A 22,242-nucleotide genomic window follows, 5' to 3' on the forward strand; every position below is an offset into this window, starting at 1 on the left:
ACATTCTAGTTGAAGATTCCTTACCGACCCATCCATACTCCCCGCTCAGTGAACTGATTTCTACAGATAGGTGCTTCCCTTTCAGGGCCCTAGGTCTGGGGCACCAGGGTCACTGTTCTTCATGGCTCCATGCTTCTGGCGTGGAAAGTCATGAAAGGAGACTGACGTCAGCACGCCAGGGTGATGCCTATATACGACCAGTGAAGTCATATCTGGCGACTATGACGCCAGCGACAGATGCGGAGTCGGCGTGCAGTGGTACTGCGTGAAGAAAAATCTCCAGATCCAGACTGATGCCTGGAGGAAATTCTAACGTAAGGAATCTGCAACTAGAATATGTCTCTACCAGATAGTTCATTACCAAAAGTAAGTTACTTTTTCTTCTATTTTATGTATCATTCTCTTGAATTTACTTATAACTCCGATTGTTTTATCAATCCTTTGCACTCATGTTATTTTATGATACTATTAAACTTTGTCCACATGATGAGTTATTAATAAGCTTTTGTTTTTTAATAGAGTTGCGTTTACCTTGTGGGAGATGCATTCGGAGGGAGTAGTTTTGTTTGAATCATTCACACAAATTATTCAACCTTCTTAGGGATATTTAACATTGTTTTTTTTCTCTCTAGGCAGCAAGCTTTATTCCACGTGTTAGCTGCATATTCCCTATACAATACGGTAAATTGAAATGCTGTTGTTCTAAAATAAACTGTGGATTTAATGTACACGTTCAGCAGTAACTGATCTAGGCTATGCTCAATTGTATGCAAGTTTCATTAGAAACGTTATTGTAAAGAACACTATTGCTTTGCATAAATAGTATTTGTTGGCTGCAGAGACACATAATATGCACACTCTAGTTAGTTTTGGATTTGGACTCTACAAGTTGTTTTTCTTGAGGAAGTTTTATTTTTACTGGTGATGTGCCGTCGAGTCTCAACCTCCTCAAGGTAATGCCCATGTCCAACTGCCCTTTTGTTAGATTGACTTTTACCACCACTGGGTTACTTTTTGACAGCTACCATAGGATTTACGGTCAACCTTATAAATGCAGCTCCCTTCCAGAACCCATCCAGAATATTTGGTTCCGGGTATTGGAGGGTAAAAAAGACAGATTTTTTTTGTATATGCCCTCATTGCAGGGCAAAGTACGCCTGTTCGGTCACACATGAAGTCTACAGTCTCTGCCTGTCGCCAGAGTATTAGGAACAGGATTGCGCAGTCTGCCACCTGTTCAAAAGTAAAAAGACACTTCACACCAGACGTGACCACCAGCTAGCCTATATTACGGAGATGGCGGTGGAAACAGAATTCTCCCCAGAAGAGGAACAACAACTTCAAGTTGCCGGAGATGAAGAAGGCGAGGCTGTAACAGAAAGAGGTGCCATCTTGGCCAGTCTGCACTGTGTCCCATCGGATGAGTTTAGCCAGCATGAAGAAGATGGGGAGTCAGTCTTGCGGGTATCTGAACAATCACGCAGCTAGAGTCTATTGGGTGCATGGCCCAGGATGAGAACCAAGCCAAGGTCCGTGAGTACACAGGACCCACACCACATAAAGAAGATACATTTCACCCCTGCCAACATTGCCTTGGTGCGCCACATCTCTCGGGTTCTGGCCAATACTGGGAACGTGCCTTAACTCCGTGCTGGAAAAAGTCATCAACTTCTGCACACACCCTGGTGCCAACCCCTTGCCACCCTCCAGCACCAACAAAACCATTGGACCTGAGCAAGTTCATGGCGTTGACACACACCTTATTGGAGCCAAGACATACATCGAATTTGAAAAAGGTATCCAAATAACCGCCAGACTTCAGTTGTGAAAAAGGTTTCAGCATCGACAACTACAACGCCAAAACCCTGTGCCCTTATGATGTAGGGAAGAAAGCAAACAGCCAAAACATTTGATGAGAATTTAGAATGAAATGTCTTTGAAAATCTTCAGGAGATTGAGGATAAAGCACCAAACAGGTGAGAAATATTTATCGGAAAAGTCTCAAAAAAGGAAAAGGCAGGACTCTCACAAGCCTCAGCAGACTCCAAAGAGGGCATCTACAGAAAGTAAAGCACACGTCATGTGCTAATTGACTTTAATCCCTCTCTGCAACCCATGTCTCCATCTTCCGTACACTCCATTGAGGAAGAGGCAGAGAGTCACAGTCACTACACACATGAGCCAGACTCACAAGAAGGACTCCCATGAAGCCCAGACCCATGGGACAATTATGATATAGTGTTACAAGACACAGACCTAAAACGCCCAATGCCAGCAAAAGCATCTCACCCTGATGATGCATCATCTTATCACAGTGGTATCCAGTGTGCTGCTAAATACCACAATGTACAAATGGGTAACACAGAGGAGGAGACAGACTTCCTAGTAGAAACACTCTCCAAAACAGAGAGATCAGTACAATATCTGCTAAGGATAAGTTCCATAATCAAGGTCTGCAAGGAAATTTTTAAAGCTCCAGTCAGGTCCAGTGTCTTTGAAATCACCCATTGACCCACCTTATATTAGGTGATATCCAACAACCGATTTCCTGATAGTAACAACAGCAAGGAAGAGGGCAGCTTCCCAAAGTTCTGGAGGCGCGCTACCTCCAGATAAAGACAGTAAACGCATTGATGCGGCAGGGAAGTGGGTGGCAGCTGGGCACGCCAGTCATTGCAGTATAACAAACTCAGTGGGACTCCTGTCCAGGTATAAAAGGGCAACGTGGGACAAGATGGAAGATCTCATACATCATCTCCCTGATCAATCCAGGAAGAAGTGGAAATACTTAGATGCAGGGGAAAGACAAGTATCTAATGCAGCTATACATTGCGCCCTAGACACTGCTGATACAGCTGCTAGAGGAATAAACGTCTCTATACTACTATGCAGACACGCCTGGTTACGTATCTCAGGGTTCAAGCCAGAGGTGCAACAACACTTGCTTAATGTCCCATTTGAGGGGGAACAATGTTTCGACCTGAGGTTAACTCCCAACTAATAACAATAAAGAAGGATACTGAGACCACAAAGAGCCTTACAGTTTAGTACACAAAAACTGTCCTTTCAGCGGTATCAGGGAGGAGGGAATTCCAAAAACACAGCTCCTGACACCAAAACCTATCAGAAACAGTAGTAGCAAGATTTAATACAGGGGAGGCTTTAAGCAAAGAGGGAAAGGCAGAGGAACTCCTTCAAGGGACCCTCTACTTCTAAACAATGACTTATCTACAATCTCCCCAATCATGCAACAGAATTAAAAAGCCAGCCATCAAACATTCCTCCTTGCAAACAAACCCTCAACCCTGAGCAGCTACATCTTCTCAGAGAAGTAATAAAATCTCTGCTGCAAAAGGGTGCCATAGAGCCTGTACCTCATAGACACCAAGTCCAAGCGGTGTACTCCCTATACTTTTTGATACCCAAGAAAGATGGAACAGTAAGACCAATTCTGGGTTTACGACAGCTCATCCTTCGCATCCTATCAGAACAATTCCATTTGGTAACACTACAGGATGTAATATTCTTACAAAAACACAACTTCATGACACTGCTAGATCTGAAGGACTCATAACTTCTTATACCAGTCCACCACTCACATTGTCAATACATTCTATTTGTGGTCATTACTACCAGTTCAAAGTACTACCATTTTGGTTAACAACACCCCCAGAAGTATTTACCAAATGTATATCAGTAGTAGTAGCACATTTAAGGAGACAGAACATTCATGTATTTACATATGTTGACGATTAGCCGATCAAGAGTTCCAGCAAACAGAGGTGCCTACACAACACACAGGACACTATCAATTTATTTCACAAACTGGGATTCACAATAAATGTAACAAAGTCCCACTTACAACCTCTTCAGATACGACTGTATCTGGGAGCAATACTCAGTTTGATTTCTTCCAAGGCCTAACCCAGTCTGTAGACGGTTCTCAATCTCTAAAATCAACTAGCTCTTTTTCAGGCACGTTGGCACCTGCCAGCCAGGGTGATGATGCCACTTCTAGGCATGATGGCCTCTTGCATAGCAGTAGTTCTACATGCCAGATAACAAATGCTCCCATTAAAAAAATATTTAGCATCTCAGTGGTCACAAGCGCAGGACAAATTAGGGCATCTAATGTTGGTTTCACCCAGGGTCCATCATTCTTCACACTGAAGGTCAGACCTTCTCTGGACCCAAACCCCGCAAGTGACTGTCACCAGATATGCATCACTCATAGGATGGGGCCAGCACATGGAGGAAATCGCAGTACAGGATCAGTGGACCGTTCACCAGGAAACAATTCATATCAGTGTACTAGAACGTGTAGCCATTCAGATGACTCTCAAAACTTTCCTCCCCAACGTAACAAGGAAGAATGTTCTTCTCCGCACAGAGAATATGGCGGTAATGTATTACTTTAAAAAACAACTCAATACACCTATTTCAGTTAGCACAAACTATTTGCAACTGGGCGATTGGCCACCACATCTACCTCCTGACATTATATCTTCTGGGAGTGGACAATTTAGTAGTCGGCCTACTAAGCAGGACACAGCAACAAGTCCAGGAGTGGGAACTCCACCCTCAAATCCTCCAAGAATACTTCCAAGGTTGGGGAGCACCAGAAATAGATTCATTTGCCATAAAGGAAAATGCAAAATGCCAAAACGTCACCTCCAGGCACCCACATCCACAGGCCAGGGGTAATACTCTATGGATGAATTGATCAGGGTTATTTGCATGCACTTTTACACCTCTCCTACTCATTCCTTATCTGGTCAGGAAACTCAAGACAAACATGTCTCAAAATGATTTGCATAGCTCCAACCTGGGCTCGGTTGCTCTGGTTCACAACACTATTAGAGTTGGCCATAGTGCATTGCAACAAGCTTCCCAACATATTGAATCTTCTCAGTCACAGCAAGGGCAGGGTCACACCCAAATCCCAAGCAACTCAACCTAACAATTTGTCCTAGAGTTTGATACCTACAGTTGCCTCCAGAATGCATGGACATCCTAAAGGAAGCAAGGCGCCCAACCACAAGGGCCTGTTATGCAGCCAAATGGAAAGGTTTTCTACACCATTGCATAGCTCAAAACATAGACCCTTGCTTACCTATAGCAAAACAAATAGAGTGCTAGTTGATTCATCTGCAAAACTCGCATTTAGCATACACTTCCATAAGACTGCATCGAGCAGCAATTGCAGCATATCTGCAAAACTGCAACCATCAGTCACGTTTCAGAATATAAGTCATCAAAGCTTCCTTGGAAGGGTTATAACGAATAATCCCACCAAGTACACCTCCAGTTCCTTCGTGACATTTAAATGTAGTGCCCACAAGACCAATGTCAACTGCTTTACTGTCCTTTGCAGTTCCTTTCTTGGTAGGTAGCTTTCCTTGTAGCTATAACTTCTATAAGGATAGTTAGTGAGATCCATGCACTAACCATTGAATAACCTTATTTTCAAGTTTTCCAGGATAAAATTTGTCTGTGTTCAAACCCAAAAATAATCCCAAAGGTTATCTTTCCTATCCACCTTAATCAAACACCGGATTTGTTTGTCTTCTTTCCAAAACCAGGGCCCTTCATACACTTGATGTTGCTCTCGTACTGCATAGAGAGAACCAAGACTTTCAGAAAGTCACAACCACTATTTGTTGCTTTTTGTAACCATATGAAGGGTAATGTCATCCCAAGAGCAGATATTGCAAGATGGTTTGTAAAATACATTGAGATTTGCTATATAAAGGCTAAAGAACCTCTACCAACAGTTCCAAGAACTCATTCCACAGGAAAGAAAGGTGCATTAGGGCTCTGTTAGGAAACATTCCTTTAACATACATTTATAAGATGGCTACATGGACAAACCCGCATACATTTACAAAACACTTTTGTGTGGATGTTCATGCCAGACAAACACTCACTTGTAGGACAAACAGTTTTACGCACATTATTTCAGACAACCGTGCCATCTTAGGTTAGCTATATCTTTGGCGCCAGATATTTTCCCAAAAAAGTGTATTGATGTGCATGGAAAGTTTTTTGGTGATCCGTCAAGGGGGGGCCGAGGAAAAAAAAAAAGGGGGGGAGGATTTGAAAAAAAGCGTGTTTACCATGTTAATTCCTACAGAGATTTTAGACATGACTGCAGCCTGTACCGCTGAACAGAATTAGATCAGATTTGGCAGAAAGGTAGCTCTTGGCCCCGGGAAAGCACACTGTTTATTATTTGGTGTAAATCCGTCCAGTAGTTTTTCAGATATTAAAGGAAAAATAAACTTGTATACCTGGGTGGAGCCTAAGCACAGATCTCATGGTGGGATGTGGTTGGCTGTCAGCACTTCAACCAGATTGTGATGGCAGCCATTACATGATAGCAGCCCATGGAAATGCATTGTAGTGAATGGCAGGTTTTGAGGGTCACAAAATGGAGAATGTATAAAGGGTGATAATGGATTTTAGTTAAAATATAAATCATTTGTTGCTAAGGTGATTTTACCCTGTGAAAAAGCTTTATGCTGGTATTTCATGATTCATGTTTGAGAGGAAACTGTTTTCTCATGATTTTTCCAAGGAGGGAGGTTCTCCAGAAGCTAAAATGAGTGCATATTTTCTGCTATCTTTCCCAGCAACATGAGAATGAACTCTGACGTTCTCAGTAAAACATATACTTCCAACTGGAGCAGACTGTCAGTTGAATCCCTTGTGTTCTACTTCAGCCTCCCAGAGTGTTCCAAAGAGCAACTAGAGTGCTAACAGTCTTAGTTCTGACAAACGTGTGGCACACTTGAAGCCATTTTGATTGAATCAAACTGGTGAAACTTAAAACATTTAATTTAGAAAGGAACAAAATGAGGTGTTTCATTTTCTAATAGAAATTATGGTTAGTGCTGTAGAAAGAAAAATTAGGACATGTTTTAATTGAGTTCTCAAATATCTTCCTCTTCTATTTCATTAAACTATTCTGACATGTAGACTGAAACATGCACTTTCAACACCAGCAACAGACTACCAGTTAACTCCTTAGTGATCAGCAGTTTACTACAGTGTACTAATGAGCAACTAGAGTGCACTAATGAGCAACTAGAGTGCTAGCATTCTGATTTATGCCTAAAGTGTGGCACATCAGACCGCCATCTTGAAGGAATCGAGGTGGAAAACTGAACATATTTTCTACTGAGGATACTGCAGCAAATGGGGAGATTAGGGAGCTTCATTACAAATTGGTCCCCCAAGATGGCCACCAGAGAAAATAGAGTCCAAATGTAGCACACATATCACCCAAATGCCCAGTGACAGAAGTGTGCAAAACACACAATTGTTTTTGTTTTTTTTTAGCGCAGACTTGACCCGAAGGTATGGGAGTGCTTTACATGAGCATCAGTTACATTACACAAGGACACATTCCTTTTGGGCTTAAGGTATGGGGAGATAAAGTAATTTGACCAGAATCACAGGATTTCGAGCTGATGCTGAAACTCAAACCTGGTTCCCCAGTTACAAAATCTGCAGCTCTGGCCGTAATGCCACATTCTCTCCCCTAAGTGTAACATAATCAAGTGATCAACTGGATAAAAAAATCAAGATAGCAAATAATTTAAAAGTGCTTTGTCTCTATTTGAGAACCAAGAAAATGTGTTCTCATTTTAGTTTTTTAGAACACTAGCCATAATTTCTATGGGAGTAAGACCCTGCCTTTTTTATAATTTCTATAGGAAATGCTTTAGGAATTACAGTTTTGATTACATCAAGATGAAGTCAGGCGTGCCACACTTTTGTAATAAATATAGAATGTTAGCAACCTCGTTGTTCTTCAGAATACTGTGGGGAGGCACTTGTCTGGGGGTACAGACTTGGATAACTGAGGGCAGGAAGGAGGGTGCAGAGGCAACAAGTTGGACACTATGGACAGGTGGAAGGGGCAGTGACAGCACAGCGGGCCATGGAGGGAAGGGTAAAGAGGGGCAGGGGCAACAAACCAACCATGGATGTCAGACAAGAGAGGTTGTGGCAATACAATAGACCATTGAAGGCACAATGAAGAGGCAGTAGCTGTACAGCCATACATGCCAAAAGGCCCAATTCAGCCAGGCGATTCCCGATCTTTTTAAGCCCAAGAAGGCTTTATTTTATCTGTCTCCTGCCTAAAATCTCCTCTTTTTCAATGTGAATCAATGGGGAAAATCAATTCCCCAGGTTTATTTTTTTTCAAAATCGGCCCTCTTGCCAAGTTCAAAATGTTGGCAAGTAGATTGCATCACTGAGGACAGGAGGAATGTGGTAGGGACATGGGCTCGAATAACAGAGGGCAGGAGGGAGATGGGCAGGGCCACCAAACTGACCTTTGCAGGGCAGGCATCAGGGGTTGCAGCAGCACAATACACCACACAGGGCAAGCAGGGCAGCAGTACATCACAACGGACTATGGAAAGGAATAGGGAGGGGACAGGGCCATGCACATGGACAACAGAGAGCAGAGGGCAAAGAGGCAAGGGCAGCAAGCTGACCATACCAGACAGACAGGAGGGACAATTACAGCATAACAGACCATGGAGGGCAGGAGGGAAGGGGGCACGCCAATGGGCCAGACAAGGTAGGAGGGAGGGGATAGGGGCCTGCAAATGGAAAATAGAGGGTAGGCGGGATGGGCACTGGAAGCATAGCACACCATGGAGGGAAAGCTGACCACAGGGGGCAGATGGGATAGGCTGTGGCAGCACAGAAGGCCATGCATGGCAAACAGGCGGGTTAATGGGCCTTGCGTCCATGTTGTGCAAGAAGGAGGGGACAGGACCATGCAGGAAGCACCTCAGAGGTCAGAAGGGATGGATAGGGGCTGGACACATACAAGAAAGGGCAGGGGAAGGGCCTTCACAACAGACCACGGAGGTAGCAGGGGAAACAACAGCAGCACAGCAGAGCCTGGAGGGCAGAAGGGAGTGGCAGCAAAATGGACTATGGATGACGAGAGGGAAGGGGATAGGGGCATGGAGCTCGGACAAGCAGGGTGGAGGTGGCAGGGACAGGTGTCTGTCGTCTGGCCATTCTAGGCAGGTGGGATGGTGGCAGTTCAACAGAACATTCCAAGTAGATAGGAGGGGCAGTGGCAGGTCCATGGAACATGGTGGGCAAAAAGGAGGGAGTAGGGACAAGTACACAGACATTGGAGGGCATGGGAAAGGAGGGTAGGGGCAGCAAACTAGGCACATAGGCTAAGCAGCAGGGCAATGATGGGGCATAGAATTGGGCAGTGGAGGGCAGGAGGAGTGGGCAGGGACATCAAGCTAAATGGAGAGCAGTGGCAGCGCATCAGACCATGCAGGACAGGAGGGAGGGGCTGGTGCATGGGCTCGGGCAACAGAGGGTAGGGAGCAGGTGAATGGGGCAGCAAGCTAACTGTTCATGGCAGGGGCAAAGGTCAGTGGCAGAACAACAGCCACACAGGGCTGTAATGAGGGAGTAGGGGCATGGAATTGGGCAATGGATTGCAAGGAGGAGGGGGGCAGGACAGCAAGCTTTGGTGGGGAAGCACACCACCAGTTCAGGCCCTGCATCCAAATCCTGACCTTCCCTCCAAGTGCATTGTGACAGGCATTTTACCGAACGTAAAAACATAAATCCTCGAAATTCACTGAAAAAAAAAACAAAGGTTACAGAGATGTTATAGTTAGGAAATAGAATTTTTTTAAAACAAAATTGAAATTCACTAAAAATCCAAAGGTTACAGGGACGTTTTAGTTAGGTTCAGATTGTACACGTACAAAACCATGGAAATTCATAACTCTGGCCCCACCCTGTAATATATATATTATCTAGTGGCGGTCGCCTCTAGGTAGTAATAGTTAGAACCAGCGTTTTTTTGACTTGCCTCTATCCTTAGCACCGTTTGACGAATCTTCACAAGATTTTTCCCCAAAAAGTATTGCAGTGATTCTTGTTGCGCGTGGAAGGTTTCAGGGTGATCCGTCAAGCGGGGCGGAGAAAAGGGGGTGGAAAGAAAGTTGTGTTTCCCATGCTAATTTCCTTAAAACATTTAGACACTTCTACAACCCCAACCACTGGATGGAATTACACCAAATTTGGCAGAAAGCTAGCTTCTGCTACGCAGTTTACGCTTTCGCTTATTTGGAGTAAATCTGTTTAGTAGTTTTTTTTCTAGAAATGTATGGAAATTCAAATTTGTATATGTCTGGCCACAAAGGATTTGCGAACAAAAACTAGTTAGTGCAAGGAAATTCACAGCTCTAGTTGGCTGCCAACACGTCAAACCAGGAAGTGTTGGCAGCCAAGACCCAGTAAAAAAAAAATGTTTAAAAAAAAAGGGGCCAAGATAGGGACACCGTGACCCCTTTGCTCTGATGAACCAACTCCCCGGGGTAATTTCTAAATTTAGTGGGAGGGGGGCACGCGCCTTGTGGAGCTTCGAAGCTGCAGCCAAGCCACAGCAAACACTCTACTGTTTGACAGTGAGACCTGCTAGAGGGACCTGTAAAGCAGGTCCCGCTGTCTAAAAGTGGAGCTTCCATCTCGGTTCCCTGCACTTGTGCAGGAAACAGAGATGTAATGCTTCAGGAAGCAGGGAGCTGCTGTTAAAAGCAGCTCCTTGCTTGCTGGAGCAATGGCACCACAGGGGAAGCCTTTGAGGCATAGCCTGCGGTGCCAGATAGCCAATAAGAGACATTTTATTTTAAAAAAATATATGGAGGCACAGCGGGGAGCCCTTGAGGGCTTCTTTGTGGCCCCAAATAAAGGGCTAAAAAAAAAAGAAAAAAGCTATAGCTTCACACTGAGCATTGAGGGTTTGAGTCCAGCTGGACTTGTTTCCTTCTTTTTTTCTAATAATGTACAAATTATTATTATTTTTTTTTTTTTATGACAACTACATTTTTCGTTTTGAATTGTGCACAAATTTCCTTTTAAGTAAATCAGAAATCAAAGCCAAAAAAACTGTCTCTCTCCCTCTTTCTCTCTCTCTGTCTCTCTTTCAATCAGTGTCCCCCACTCACACACTCACTCAGACATTTATGCACCTCTCACAGCCCTACTCAGACCCTCATGCACCCACTCACAGCTCCATCCAGACAGTTAGGCACCCACTCACACACCCACTCAGACTGTCACACACCCACCCACACCTTCATGCACCCACTCACAGGCCCGGGCACATACTGACGCACCCACTAAAACACTGATGTATGAACTCTCACACCCAGACACTGACAGCCACTCTCACCCCCAGATACAGCCTCTCTCACTTATTATCACACCCAGAGAGGCCGCAGCCAACTTATGTGCACAGCAATGGGTTGGGTGGTTAGAGGGGTTGGCCACAGGGCCTTACTGAAGCCCAGCCCTTGCAGGCAACTTCCTATTGGGCACGGGCAAAGGCTATGCACAATGCTAGGTCGGGTGCTTATAGGGGGTTGGTCTCAGGCCCTGTGGCCAAGTGCCGCTTCATGCAGCCCAAGGCCATACAAGGCGGTAGTTGGAATAACATATAGTAATTAAAATTACTGTACGTTAAAAAAACCCATAGAAATTAACTGGAAAAAAACAAAGGTTACAGGGATGTTATAATTAGGTTCTGAATTTACTCGTACAAGACCATAGAAATTCAGCAGTTATAGTTAGAGTTCTTTCATGTAATTATACCTCGCTCCCTAAGGTAACTATAACTTGCGCCCTCGCCATGCACAGTTGTCTTATCAATAATTGTATTGCAAATGTTGCAGTGATATGAAAGATGGCATAGAAGATGTAATCAATAGTAGAATATTTTGAGTAATTAGCTGTGCATGGCGAAGGCCGAGTTATAGTTACCTAAGGGTGCGAGTTATAGTTACTTGCCAGAACTCTAACTTTAACTGCTGAATTTCTATGGTTTTGTACGAATAAATTCAGAACCTAACGTGTTTCGACCGTGCTACGGTCTTGAACTCATGATCAAGACTGTAGCACGGTTGAAACGTGTTGGGTGTTCCTGTGTGCCAAGTAAATGCATGACCTGATATTGCTGGTGGCTTGTTTTCTTTAATGGTGGACTGCCATCTGGAGCTGAGAAGCAAACACTGCAATGATGCCCACCGCACAAGCCCAAGTCCGGAGGCTTGGGTGCCTTGATGCATTCTTTTGGTTGGATATATATGTTGCAATGTGGTCTGTAGCTAGTAAAACGAAGCACGCTCTATCAACTGGTGCAGGAGAGGAAGGACACACTGAGACTTCCAGGTTAATCCAATGCAGCAAAATAAATTCACTGTCATGAAGACTGTTTGGTCGAAACATGTCGGTGAAGCTGCATTATGCTGCAATAAATTACATATAACTTAACTTCATGGAGGGCAGCGAATTTCTTTTGTTGGATTGGATATATGTTACATGCATGTTCAAGAGCAAATACTATCCTACAATACTACATCATCACTCTCCCACCATTTCAGGAAAAAATAGACAATCTAACAGAGGAGCTGTTGGACATGGCATTAGTTACCTCAAAGAGGTGGAAACTCAAAATCACATCACCAGTTAAGACTTCCTTGAGAAAAACAACTTGTAGAGTCCGAGCCCAACACTAGATGGCAGGATTGTGCATAGCTTGTGAGTCTGCAGCACTACACGCTATGAATAGATGCTTACATGGTAAGTAACAGACCCCTTTCTGTGCTCTGGAAAACACTTGAATTTAGCTACCCTTATAGATATTAAGCTTTATCAGTCATTTCAGCCTCTTGTAAAATGTTTTTTTTTCATAAGTGAGGAAGCAAAAATTCTATTTCATTCTTATTGGGGACTTTGTCAACAATGTAGGTATGGGTTCCATTACAATTACTGCTCCCAGCTTTCTGTTTGTGCTGATTTTTTTTACAGATAAAAACACAAATTGTGTTTCTGTATTTATTTTCAAAAGTGGAATATACATAAAACTGTGCTTCTTGAGAGTGACTCCTCATGCTGTCCTTAATTCCAGACCAAAATCCGAGCAGATATACATCATGATGAGATTTCCTTAAATGCAGGAATATGTTAAAATATTTGTAAATATGCTAATGTTTACCTGTGGATATAGTGTTTTGAGATATTTGGCTTATTAATTTGCTAGAATGCGACAGGCACGAAAGTATGAATGCATGTTTACCAGTTAAATAATGTGGAAATATACAATTTTATGACTCTGTTTACTCACAAAATAAATATGGATAAATATCAAAAAGATTACCAAAAAATAAATATGGATAACTACAGAAGGAAATGTAAAAAAAAAAAAAAAAAAATGCCATAAAACCGGAAGCCCTAATTACAGTGACACTGTTAGTCCCTAAGTGGAATAGCGACTTTCTCTATTCCACATATGTGTTGTTTTCACTGTGAAGTGCTTGTTTGTGCACAGGAATTTATACCACAGGTCGGCTCACTAAGAAGAGCATATGAATTAGCATTAAAACCTGTGATCAAATGGGCCCAGTAAGCCAATAAATCCCTCTCACAATTGGGCAGCTGTACATTCCTTGTTATTAAATAGTCCCCTGCTGTATTAGCTGCCTCCAAGTTTATTAGTCACGAAGTATTACACTACGGTACCCTGGAGTGTCCTATGCAAGCTTCCTTGCCAAGGCTTGTTGGCAGATTAGGTGTGTTTGCCTAGTTTGAAGATTGATTATTTTTACAGAGACTGTTTACAAAATAGTAATTACATTTGCACAATTGTCAGGTTTGGAGCTACAATGCAGCTCATCATGGGTTTTATTTACAGTGGTGCAATTATGAACCAGTCTAAAAACATGTGGCAGGTGGTATTTTGAGCTGTACAAAAAATATAAACTAGCTCTATTCTTGCAAAAGCCACAAAAGTATTGAGTGAATTAAAAAGTAATATCCCACATTCACAAAGGATCTTAAAACTCTCTAGTGTTGTCAGCTTCATTAGCAATGCTTTTTTTTTTCTTTAAACTTGATCTACAGGCACCTTGGTGTGAGATGCAGCACTCCGCCACTATATTGCATAAATACATAAATAAATATAACTTTGCCAGAAGGGGACTTTAGAAGACATATAGTTTTGAGGAGCTGGGGAATCATCCACAAATTGGCTTTTCTACCAAAATTTTACAGCTCTACTAGGAGTCTGGAGAAGCACTGCAAATCCTATGGTGAAGCCTCACCTGGCATGGCTGTCAGAAACCTTTTATCTGGTGGTCTGTCCACCAAAGGCTGCCACATCACAGTTGGCAGTCTTTCTACCCTCCCTACAGTCACTCCGTTTTAGGTCGAGCGTGCAAGCGCTTTTCGACCTGTTGTAAGTATTCTGTGGGCTTTTAACCATGCCCATCTCATGCCCATCACTTTCACTTGTTCGTGGGCTTGCCTTTCAATGATGTAATTGGTAAATGCTGTATGTTTGTCCTGCTTTAAAGCGGTTTAGTTAATGCCTTGCAGACTGACCGTGTTATATGGATTATTGCACGATTTCCAACATACTTCTGCGTTGGCAAACTATTTTTTACTTTTGTCTCTCCCATTGTGCACCATTATAGCCATGGTGCTCACAGCACAAACAGTGTAGAACAGCGCAAACGCCATTGGCGGTATTGAAGCACTGGTCACATTGTTCACACCGTTAACTAATCAGTAATTTCTTTTGACTCTTCCCTTCTCGCTTCATAGCTTTCTCAAAAGCACTTGGAATTGATAAATTCTTCATGTAAAAAACACAGAAATCCTCAAAGCGGGTCTCCTGACACAGTGGGAGCGCTGATACTAAGATATTCACTGCACTCTGGAAACTCGCCCCATAATGCTTTGCAGGGCATTACTTTTAGAAAACATGTTTGCTCATAACTCAGTGTGTAGTGGCACAACCAAAACATTTACCACAGCATGCTCATTCTGTCTACACCATCTCTGGGTCCCCACGCTAAGTTAGTGGGGACCCCAAAATAATAACACCTCCCACCATTCAGTGTCTTTTTACGTTCTTTCATGGCTGGAACTTTTGTTTTACTGCTGTCAGTAATTTTGGGGCTAAATATATGGTTACTCTGCCATTCTCTTTTCATGTGGTTATGCCCTCTTGGGGCTAAGTATATGGATACATGACCATATTTCTTACAAGAGCTATTTTTATTGTGGTGTCCTCTAGGGGCTGTTCTGAGCATTACAGTCAACATACTACAATATTGGCAGGCACAAAAACTCGCCCCATAATGCTTTGCAGGGCCTTACTTTTACAAAACATTTTTGCTCATAACTCGGCCTGTGGTGGTCCTAGGACAATGGGGACCGCCTTCAAAACATTCACCACAAAGCACCTTTTCTGACTACATCATCTCTGGTCCTCCCCACCCCCCACTAGGTTAGTGGGGACCCTACAAAAATAAACCCTCCCAACATTCAGTGTCTTTTTAGGCACTCTCATGGCTGTAACATTTGTTTTACAGCTGGGAGTAGTTTGTGTTTTAAAGGCCTTGTTTGTAATTTCTTTGTAGTAGGCCTACTATCACTAAACATGTGTTATGTGCTATGCCCTCTTGGGGCTAAATATATGGTTACACTGCATTACCTTCTGCCATTGTCTTTTCATGTGTTCATGCCCTCTAGAGACTAACTATATGGTTACATGACCATGGTTAGTTACAAATGCAATTTTCCTTGTGGTGTCCTCTGTGGGCTGTTCTGAGCAATACAGTCTAATGCTAAGAGTTTATTTTTGATAAAAGTTTTTATTGGGTTTACATGACAATTGTATATGTTTTATTAATCTCTTCTTTTTGTAATTATGACCATGATTCAAGCCACCTTATTGCACTTTGACTGTTTGAACACTCTTGATATGTTTGGATGAACCTTCTAGGTTCTCTCTTGTTACTCCTCTGTGGCTGTCTTGTGTCTTTTATTTGGGAATTGTGTTAGCCAGCCAGCAACTCCGATGGTGGGGTGGTAAAAGTTGTATTCTATTGGAATTATCATGGCAGATTTAAATTTGGATGGTAAGTGGCAACATTTTTATTTTTGGCTGCAGATAGAGGAAGAAGGTAAATGGGAGTGCTTTAGTTATATGAAGGGCCACTGGAATTGTGTGGCAGGGAAAGACCAAATTATGAGGCAGGGTTGACCAATTTATGTGGCAAAAAAGTCCAGTTATGCTGATAGCTGTAGCTCAAGTGAGACCCATTGCATTGAAAATGCTTGTTCATACTAGTGTCCACCATGCAGGTCAGGGGCATTTTTTTATTTATTCAGAGCATAAAGTCCACTTTGGGAGTTTATTTTTATACTAGTACTAACAACATTTGACAAGCAGAAACTTTAAACATGTGAGCCACTCGGCAAACTATTAGCGCAGTGAAGGGAGCCGCCACAGCAGTGTCTTCCTTCATCAAAGTGATCCCTGCAAGGCAGGCAGGCATCCTCCAGTGGGGTATAAGACCCTCCGCCCAAACTTAAAATTGCCCCATTTGTGCTTCATTTGTGGGACTGAGGTGAAAACAGAAAGGAAGAGTTTTGCCTTTGAAATAGACATGTGAAAACATTGTCAAGCATTTGGGCAGTCTAGCATCCCCTAGCTCCTGCACCTATGGTCGAATTCTATTTTGAAAGTTTAGGAACTGGAGTGGACATACCCTTTGCTACTTCTATTTTCTTATTGTATTTGTCGTGAAAAGTGAATATGTGGTAGCAATAAAATAGGTTTTAGGTGAGTTCATACATTTCTTCTAGAGTTTGCTGAGAAATTATGCTATTAAGTGAAACGTGGAAATCCGCCATTCCCGAGCCACCAGAGTTACATATTTGCAGCTGCAATGCATTGGTGGCGTGCAAGTTGAACAAACATATCTAAATTGTATTTCCATAGCTCTGCATTGTCACTTGTATGTATACAATTTTGTGTTACAGTTTCTGAAGTGTGATTTCAGAAAATCAGACTGAAATTTCAATTACGTTTAATGAAAGAATGTCAGAAAATCTATCCTTATTTCTCTGTCATAATATTGTACTTAGCAATGGAACTTAGCACATCCTACAATAATTGTTAAAGAATCAAAAACAAATTCCATCAAGCCTATAGATGTTCTGTTCTTTTCGTAAAGAGAATCTCACTTTGTACCGGAATCCCACAACATAGTCTCTTACAATTATGAAAAACGTTATATTAGGGTCACAGGCCATCTGCACTTCAAAAACGTTTAACTTATCTTCAGAAATGGATGTGAATGAACTTCCTTAAGCTTACACTAGAGAAAACCAAAGCAGCCCTCATTAAACGTCCTCACAAATAACAATTTAACATAGAATGGCTCTCCGAGTTTCTCATTCCCCTCCGTCATGTTGAAAGATGTAAATCTTTGGAAGTCTGAATCAATATTTATCTTTCACGAACTCAGGAGGCCCTACCTCTATAGCTGGTAGGGCCTCGGCGCGCTCGAGGAAAAACGTAAACCTCTCCTACATTTAAAGAAATGCACACTGTTGTCTTGTCTTTCTTGGAAAATGGCAACACCATTCTCTCAGGCGTTCCCAGTGCCTATGAGAGCATTCTTACATTCAGTAGCCAGGTTGGTGCCTGGAACTACAAAGTATGACACTATCTTACCATTACGAAAAGACCTTCATTGGCTTCCTATAGATGTAAGAATACAATTCACATAGGTGTGCATCACTTTCAAGGCCACTCACAACCAGCTCTCAGATTGTCCTGAATCTGTTTTCAAATCTGTCGTGGCAATAAGAACTTGAGAAGCTATGATAATGTAAGTTTGGAAACCAAAATATTTACATTATGAAAAGTCGCTGTGCTTCTGAGCAGTCCCATCCATTTGGAGTTTGCTACCTGTTGGCATACAATGCTTAGAAGACCTCCAGTTCTACAGAAGTCTAAAAAACTCAACGTTTTAAAAACCTTTTGGTCTAGTCACTTTCACCTACCTTTAGTTAAACCTTTCAATCACTTTTGCATACCTTTCCCCTCTCCGCCTCCATCCTTGTCTTCAGCCTTCTTATTCTGTTCCCCGTTCTGTGTAAATTCTGTCTAGTCACCTCTGCATTGCTCAAAGCAACCTTTGGTTACTAAATTCAACCACCCCGTCCCTCTATATCAGATGCACATCTTGCTTCACTACCTTAAAAATCTATGATTTTTTTTGTTCCCTTCTCAGCTGTTGGTTTACAGCCATCACTTAGTAAGTAAATCTCTGATGTTTTTGGCTCCATGTTATTTTTAGAGACTGTGTTTTTTGAAAATGTAGTTATCTTTTGTTCATGGTAGTTGATTATAAGGGATTGGCATTGTTCCGACGTTGTTCTTGTATACAGTACGCTGACCCATGACTATCTGTGTTGCACTTGCTGAAGAATGTGAAATAAATAAATGTTATTTGAAAATTAAATTGCAATTGCCCTGCTCTTGATTTTTAGGAAGTTGGCTACTGCCAAGGAATGAGTCAAATCACTGCTTTGCTCCTCATGTACTTAAACGAAGAAGATGCATTTTGGGCCCTGGTAAAACTGCTCTCTGGTCCTAAGCATTCCATGCACGGTAAGGCATATAGACAATTCCAATAATTTATGTATGTAGAAATGAAGTACTTCTAAAGCAAAATATAAAATCTTAAATACTATTGTATTAACAGAATTAGATTGTTTTAATGAAATTTGTGAAAAAAGTGCTAATATTTATAGTTGTTTGAAATGATAGTACAGTAGAATTTTTTGAAATTGACAGCAGACTGCCATCTCAAAGTTAAGATCATTGTTTAGATTCTTCTGTAGCACTACTTTCTATCAGAGACTTTACTGCATCAGCTCTTATATGATCCTTATTTCGTGCATCATTTGGTGCCCAGGCAAGCTGTTATTCCTCCATATCTTCTATACCGTTTATCATATCATATATTGCTACTAATCAGTATAAATTTAATAAAATGCCTAGTCGGTTGCTTGTAAGTGAGCCCCACAACATAGACCCTAAACTTCTGAGTCTGTGGTACCTTACGTCCATATAGTTGGGTGTTGAGGGCTCTGCCCACTGCAGAAAGAAGGGTTTGGGTACAGCTTCTAAGAACTGCAGGACCACGATTCTTTAAATATGTTGCCCACTACAACTGAAGTGCTAAGAAAAACAGAACATGACGAGAGCATGGGAGTGGATCTACTCAATACACAAGCACATCGACTTCAAGTGCAAGTTGCATTGTTTTGTCCTGTGAAAATGACAACAGTACACAGACTCTCACCTGGCAGGACGTCCCACGAGACAGTAGGAGGTATGGCAGTAGTGGAATTTGAAGTACATAATCTCATCCTCGTGCCTCTGAGGCTGTTCCTTGATCCTTTTTCATTTCCATGTTAAGATTTCTCTGCTTGCTTTTCACCACTGTTCAAGGCTGTTTCTGAAACCTCATAATTCAATTCGTGTGAAGACCAAAACTAAGTGTTGTCCTTTAATTAACTCCTCAGCTTGTCGTCATATTAACTCTTACAATGTATTCCTTGCCTCAACAAATTTCCCAATCCACTCGTAATAGGTGGCTGTATATGCCTCCAGGTATAATAGTTCAAAAATATATTTGACTTAATTTACATTAAAGACGTTGTGCTCTCCTATATGTAGATTAAAATAACTTATCCAAAAGAAAATCCCAAATAGCCTTCTCAAGAAATTTTAATATTCAGTTTAGTTAAAATTTCGATGAGGGCTCCTTAATGGGCAATGCTGGTGACAGTTCCACTGGATTAGTGCCGTACTGAAACTGAAATGAGGCGAAACTAATCCAACCAAAAAGCCATTTAACAAAAGTGGAATGTCAGGTGAATATTGTGTTGCGGGAAATCAGTATCTCCAGCATACAAACATAGTATCAAACACTGTGTTGTGATGGTATAAGGAACAATCTGCAGATTAAGGTGCTCCTTCTTTTACAAACCTACAGCTTATAAAGGCAGCAGCGGGCACACAAAAACTTAACTTTATGCATTAAAAAACATACACGCCTGACAGATAATCTTCAACTGTTGATAATAAATCTGTTAAAATTTCAGTTAGGGTGCTGTTTTCTGGCCTCAGGGTAAAAGTAGCAGGAATGTTGGAAGGCCAGGGATTCAAGCAGGGGGATATTGAAACAATATCTACTCCCTGGAATGTTCTTTGACATACTTGTGAAAACAATCTCCATGAACAGTGCTCCATCATTTGCAGGGTGAGAGACCAATTGGAATCACAGATGAACATAGAATGTTGGCTTTCTGTTTCAGTCTTACATGCCATTTCTCCTGTCATTTAGACTTGGAGTTGACCATAAAAGCCGGCACGGTACAAAGGCATACTTTGCCTAACAAAAAAAAAATGAATGCTCTTGTGTGGGTGTACTGTGCTCAGTTTCATCCCCCCTTACATCTTCTGGCTTATCCTTCATTCTGTTTGTTTTCTGCACTCATGGAATATGACTCAGCTAAGGAGGAACATGCCCTTCATGACGTTTTTGGAAATATTTTTCTTCTGTTTTCTTACTTTTTTCATGGGCTCTCTTGAGTAATGCACAACATATGATTCAAGGATTCAAATCCTACTTCTCTGAAGCTGATTTGAACTCTTTATGTGTATTCTGCCCAGGGTCATGAGCCTCTCAGGCACACATATTGGAAACTCACATCTTTAGGAACTCTGAGATTCGATTTTTCAAACGCAAAATCGTAGTGAGCATCTCTTTCGATTGGCTGCTTGCTGTCTTCTTCCTGGATAGGCATAATGAATCAGAGGAGTTAAGAATTGTCAGTGCTAGGGACATCTCTGCTTAGTGTGACCTCAAAGTGAAGCATCAGCCCAACCCACGGGAGTTCCTTGAGGACTTAAAACCAAGAATGTTTCAGTGGGAAATGCATGTTGTCCTAAATGCTTGTAGATCAAAAATCAGTTATCTAATATCTTTGTTGTCCCAGGCCAGTGGCATAACATTATCCCCTGCAGCCCAGGTAGTCTGGGGCAAGCTCCAGAGGGCCCCCTTCACGCAGTACACTGACTGGGTCTGGCGGGAGGGGGGGTGGCCCCATGTACCTTGCAGGTGGGCTCCCTCAATTTCGTTATGCCACTGTCCATGGCAGACCCATCCAGAATCCTTCCAGTGTCTTCATGAAGTAGAATTTGTAAACTCTGCACTGACGGTCTTTGCTTCTGTGTTAACAGAACTGGAACCTCATACTAGCTCGCATGGTAAGGAGGGGAAGCCTCCGTACATAAGAAATCTAGTATAGGACAGACCGTTTTCAAATGTAGCATAAGAGAATTGGAAATGTCGCTGTGGTACTGCAAAGCACCAGCATCCCCTACAGACCAGCAATTAGCACAGAGTCACTCAGAGGTGCCTCACAGACTCCTGCAAGGCTCAGTGCTCATGGTCCTTTGATTGATCCTGCACTCAATGCCATCACATAAAACCTCGTCACTAATAGCCCTAGCTAATGAGCAGGTGCCACTTTCCGTCATGCTTTCCTTTTATTGTCACATTGCGAGGATCCTGGCCTTACTGGTCTGGGGGAAGGGAGCGCAACGTGATTTATTTTCCAGATTGTCTTCATCATTGTACTCTGTTTACGCCTGATGTGGCAGTTTGGGAATCTTGTTTTCTCTTTCAGATGCCTGGGGTTTTTCCTTGAATGATATCATTGAACAAAATATAAAATTCTTCGTGTTCTTCCCACCTGCAGATGGTTAATGTGTTGTAATGTTGATGTGTAGGGGTTTCTAAAGCGCACAGCTGCTCAAAAGTGTGTCCCGGCTTTAATCGGTATAATCAGAGAGAACATGAGGCGATCACTACTGTGAAAAAGCCAAGTCTTACGTTTTTTCTTAAATAATACTTCATCATCTATCTGTCACACATTCAAAGGGACATTGTTCGTACGAACCTGGCCCAAAAAAGAGTTGGATAGATTGACTGTTAGAATTCTGGCCAGATGGTTATTGGAGGAGCGTAAGGCTCTTATTGGGTTATAACAGGCAATGTAGGCAACTAGATAATCAGGTCCTGAATGATGGAGCAATATGTGCATTAACAGAGAGGATTTGAAAAGAATCAGTTTTCCCATGGGGAGCCAGTGCAAGTGCATAGTGATATGCTCTTGTCTAGAAAAAAACATTTATCAGCCTACCTTCTGCATTCTGAACAGCCTGGAGTCTTCTCAACAAGTACTTTGGCAGGCCGGCATATAGTGCATTGGCATAGTCAAACCTGGATGTATCTAGGGCCAATA

General features: G+C 42.3%; 1 protein-coding gene across 1 annotated transcript in view; it reads left to right on the forward strand.

Annotated features, from left to right (window-relative positions):
• The window catches only part of USP6NL (USP6 N-terminal like), a 751,219-nt gene that overhangs the window by 529,593 nt on the left and 199,384 nt on the right, over positions 1-22,242 (forward strand). Inside the window, exons 8-9 of the mRNA XM_069229194.1 lie at positions 633-681; positions 18,412-18,532. Coding sequence (XP_069085295.1) covers positions 633-681; positions 18,412-18,532 — 170 coding nt within the window. The remainder of the gene's footprint in view (positions 1-632; positions 682-18,411; positions 18,533-22,242) is intronic.

Source organism: Pleurodeles waltl, chromosome 4_1, assembly GCF_031143425.1.
Source record: "Pleurodeles waltl isolate 20211129_DDA chromosome 4_1, aPleWal1.hap1.20221129, whole genome shotgun sequence".
Lineage (NCBI taxonomy): Eukaryota > Metazoa > Chordata > Amphibia > Caudata > Salamandridae > Pleurodeles > Pleurodeles waltl.